Here is a 5,000-nt window from a genome sequence, read left to right on the forward strand (position 1 = left end):
TGTACGTTCCTATTGTCCTTATTATCACCATGACAACCATGGCACTGTACGTTCCTATTGTTTATTGTCACCATGACAACCATGGCACTGTACTTTCCTATTGTTCCTCTTGATGCTTTAGCTTGAGACTTTGGCAACTGGCAACTATGACGAGGCAGCCAATCAATCAGAGAGCAGGGACGGGTGGAAAGGCGATGAGTGCCTTTTAAATCATGTGCCTATAATATTTCACATATTGTTTTAAATCATGACATTGTAAATCCTAAAGATATAGCCTAAATGATAATGTCTTGTGTACCCTTTGTACATGAAAATGATTCTAACTCCAATTCTACTGCCTTTAGGCTCCTGCAGCCCCCTTTGGAAACCTCACGACTGAACAGCGATGGAGCGTCAGCATCCCAGAACAGGTAAACTGCATTTTTGGATTTTTTCTACTTTATTTGACAGAACAGTGTGAGAGGTGGACAGGAAGTGAATTGGGAGAGAGACGGGGAGGGGTCGGCAAAGGACCCGGGCTGGGAATCGAACCCGGCTCAGCCGCATGGCAGGCGAGTGCCCCACCGGTTGGCCACGGCAATTCCAGGGGTGCTTTATTGACATTACACTGCTGAGATTTACATTCAACTCCTTAGTGCAGAGCCTATGTTATAACCTTACTTACCTAATTGTAATGGCTATGTCTTGATCTGTTACTTAAAGCTCTCTGTAATGTCATGGCAATGATGCTGGCGACCCATTTGCACTAAGAGGCTACACAGATTACACTCACATAATTTTTCTTTCTGGTTACACAGTGTTGCTGTTTACAAAATATTGAGTAGAATTATAGTAAAGTTGAGCAGTGGAAATGCTATTCCAAAGAGTAAAATGAACACTACCGGTACCTTCGAGTGGGACCCAATGTTATTTGAAATAGAGTTTATTTCAACTCATTAAAAGTTAGAAGCTGTTTACACGTATGGATCTTTTTGAAAATGCATTGGTTTTGACCTTCCGTTTACACATAAAAAATAAGAGTTTTGAAATCTGCATATCAAAAATCCGGCTTTAAAAATGTCCCATTTAGGAGGCTAAAATGTACATGTTAAAAGTTTTCATTCAGTCACATGTTGCGTTTACACCAAAACAGGACAAAAAATATCCAATTTAAAATTATCCAGATGCGTGTAAACAGCACCTTCAACTACCGCTGGTGTTTATTTCCTGTGTGTTCCCCTCCAGGCAGATGGGGGGCGCTCCTCCTGCCTCATGTATCCTGAGCCCCAGCTTCACCTGCTCTACAACTCCTCCAACACCACCGCACTGCCCCCTGCAGAGCCCTGCCAGAGGGGGTGGGTGTTTGACAACAGCACCTTTAAAAGCACCCTCGCCACAGAGGTACGTACAGACACACCGTGAATGTTGCCGTGTTCATGACAAAACAGTCGATTTCAAGTAGAGATGCACCAGATCCGGATCCGGTTCACTAAAAATCAGGATCAGGTGCATCTCTAGCCTAGGCTTTTCAGTCAGTCTTTCACAACCCCAATCACTGCATGGACTGAAAGCCCTTTGGAAGCGGCCGTTGCAGGCAGTGTGGCAGTAAGCCAATGAGTCTAAAAAATAGTTTGAGCCAACGTAATAAAAAGGGCCCGTGTGTGCGAGTTGGCTATGTGTTTCAACCCTTTTGTAGGATCCGGTATCCGGTTCCGGATCCGGTAGGATCTTAAGCAGTGGATCCGGTATCCGGCAAGATCCTAAAAATCAGAATCCGGTGCATCCCTAATTTCAAGTCATGTCAGGTCGGTTTTATTGTCACGCGCTGGTCATACCAAGAATTTAAATTATGCTTCTTACTTTCCCGTGCAGACATAGACATACTTTAGGTATGGACATAGGCTATGTTTACATGCCAACAGCACCTTTGAGAGCACCCTTGCTACAGAGGTACTGAACAGAGCCACACAGTGAACATGCAGTGTTCATAAAACAGTCAAATTAAACATCTGTGTATTCTGTCCCAAGTGACTCTCTCAGTGTTGAATTAGCACTTCATTTCTTAGTGTGTACAGTCTCAATGATCCATCATGCATATTGAAAAGTGTTACCTATTCCCCTAACTTCATGTCAATGTCCTCACTGGAAAACATGAATGCCCTGATCTTTCACCTTCTTCATGATGTTCCAAATGCCATAATATTTGTCAACCTTGTTGTCTCTGTGTCGTTGCCTATAGTTTGACCTGGTGGGCTGCAAACAAGGGCCTTAATACTGTACTAGTCTAGTAGTATTTGTTGTCTTGGTGTGGTTTGATCTGGTGTGCAGTAACAAGCTGTTGCCTTATACAGTAGCCTACTAAAAGAGTCAATATGTATCAATTATATACCATCAATGATATACCAATATAGCTTACTATCATATGATCCACTTATCAATAACATTGTGTTGTTGTTTCTAGTTTGACCTGGTCTGCAGTAAGAAAGGCCTCACCAAAGCCTCCGCCACCATCTTCTTCGTCGGGGTGATGTTGGGCGCCGGATTCTTTGGCGTCCTCTCTGACAAGTAAGCCTAGCCAATCATCAACTCACCTACACTGTTAATTACCAACTCACCTGGGGCAGTCCAGTCGCGGCCTAATTGGTAATGGTAGTTGGAGTTGGTCTTTAAAGCTGGGGGTTGAAGGTTTGAATCCTCACCTGACCTCCACCTACACCTCCGTCCATGGTTGAAGTGCCAGGGGCGGTGTCTGAAGGCTAACCCTTTGATGTGTAGGTATTTCTTAGTCATTGCCATTGTGGTGACCGCAATATAGCAGTTAGTTGCCGTGTCTGAAGGCATTAACTCTTTGATGTGCAGGTATTTCTTAGTCATTGCCAATCATTCTGGTAACCGCAGTATAACTTGTTCTGACACATTAGCCCTTGATGTGCAGGTATGGCTCAGTCACCTGCTATTCTAGTAACATTATTACATTATGTTGCAACATATTAGCATTGCATTTGGCATACGCTTTTTCTCTTTAGCCAAAGCGACTTCAAAACAAATATATAATCATAGCCGACACCACTAGTAGAAACAAAGTACACAGGACAGGAAATATAAAGCCAGGCCGTGCCCTCAACAAGTGAAGATGCTAAGTAAGTTTTATTTTTTTATTGGTACATAAAGAAACAATAATATAACAGGGGCCATGTCTTGACACATTAACCCAAGGATGTCAAACTCAGGCCTGGAGTCCAAATCAGGCCCGCGGAGTCATTTTATTCGGGGCAGCCGTGGCCCAGTGATTAGAGAGTTGGTCTTTTAATCTAGGGGTTGCAGGTTCAAATCCCCCCTGACCTCTCCCTACATCTCCATGACTGAAGTGCACTTGAGCAAGGCACCTAACCCCACATTGCTCCAGGGACTTTAACCAATACCCTGAAAAATAATAACTGTAAGACGCTTTGAATAAATGAAAGAGTCAGCTAAGTGCAATGTAATGTAATTTGGCCAGCGAGATCATTTCAAGAGTGTATTAGGGTTGGCTCAAGAGTAATAAGCCTTGAACATGTCTTGACACATTAACCATTAGGATGTCAAACTCAGGCCTTGAGCAGGGTTGCCAGATGAGACTGATGATTTCCAGCCCAAAAAATGCTCAAAACCCGCCTAGAAGCACAAAATCCTGCCCAATTCTTTTGATTTCTATGGCAAAAATTGGGCAGGTTTTTTCTGCTAAATGCCATTTTTACTCGCACACGACCATCCCAAGCAGCCCAATTGGGCGGGAAACAGCCCAATCTGGCAACACTGGCCTTGAGTCCAAATCTGGCCCGCGGAGTCATTTTATTTGACCTGCGAGATAATTTCAAGAGTGTATTACGGTTGGATCAAGAGTAATAAGCCTTGAACATGAAATTTGGCGTGTGATAGGAGAAGGCTACGAGTGGGCCCAGGCCAAGGGAACAGGCACAGCTCACACTCATACGCAACAGAGTGCAGGCACATTTGAACCGTAATGGAGATCTGCTTGTGAAATTTGAATATGATTATCAGTGTCTGTATGTAGCATGGCAAGCCAGACTGTGAATATGTGAATATTTAGTCTGGCCATGATCAATGAGACATCAGAAGATTGTTGATGGGAACAACACATTGTTTTATTAGTATTATCATTGTTATTATTATTATTATCATTGTTATTATTACTATTATTATTATTTTTATCAACCCTTGATGCACATGTACGACTTAGTCAGCGCTACTCTGGTAACAGCAATTTACCAGGGGCCATGATTTGACGCATTAACCCTTTGACTTCCAGGTACGGTCGGAGGAGTATGCTGCTGGTGTCCTACCTCTCCTCTATCGTGTTCAGCGTGGCCAGTGCTCTCGCCGTCAACTACGTCATGTTCGCAGTTTTCCGCTTCCTCACCGGCTTCGCCATCATCGGAGTTAGCATCATTGCTGGCGTCATCTGTGAGTATTAGCATAGTTAGCCACAGAGCTATTTCTATGTTGTTTATTGTTTTATACTGTTTTTTTTACTGTTTTATTTTACCGGGTGCTATGGTTTATCTTACTACTGAACACCTGCCAGGAGCCCCCTGATCGACCAAAGGGGGCGGGGCACTACAAGCTGTAGCCAAGAGGCCCCAGGCCATCGTAGCCTCTTACCAGTAGCCCAGTTTATACTACGGGCCATTGGCCCAGGAACTTAAGCCCAGGAACTTAAGCCCAGCTCCTGTACCAGTTCATACTGCCTGGGCTAGGGGAGAACCAAGAAATGTTGTCCAGGTAACAGGTCCTCCTCAACTGCCAGGGCCACTAGTTAGCCCTGGTGCTTACAGGTGCTTACAGTCATTTTTGAATGGGTTACCACGGCTGCCATTCCATTTAGAATTGTCAGTTGGCCAGCAGTATAAACGCACCAGGAACTCTAGCCCTGGGCTTAAGTTCCCGGCCTTCAGTTCCTGGGCCTAAGTTCCTGGGCCAATAGCCCGCAGTATAAACAGGGCAAGAGCCTTAAGTAACAT

At 44.2% G+C, this 5,000-nt stretch overlaps 1 protein-coding gene across 1 annotated transcript in view; it reads left to right on the top strand.

The window, feature by feature from the left end:
- LOC134459626 (solute carrier family 22 member 7-like) overlaps positions 1-5,000 on the top strand; it is a 26,541-nt gene that overhangs the window by 929 nt on the left and 20,612 nt on the right. Inside the window, exons 3-6 of the mRNA XM_063211972.1 lie at positions 355-410; positions 1,225-1,380; positions 2,441-2,544; positions 4,289-4,443. Of these exons, the coding sequence (XP_063068042.1) occupies positions 355-410; positions 1,225-1,380; positions 2,441-2,544; positions 4,289-4,443 (471 nt within the window). The remainder of the gene's footprint in view (positions 1-354; positions 411-1,224; positions 1,381-2,440; positions 2,545-4,288; positions 4,444-5,000) is intronic.

Source organism: Engraulis encrasicolus, chromosome 12 (genome assembly GCF_034702125.1).
Source record: "Engraulis encrasicolus isolate BLACKSEA-1 chromosome 12, IST_EnEncr_1.0, whole genome shotgun sequence".
NCBI classification, from domain to species: domain Eukaryota; kingdom Metazoa; phylum Chordata; class Actinopteri; order Clupeiformes; family Engraulidae; genus Engraulis; species Engraulis encrasicolus.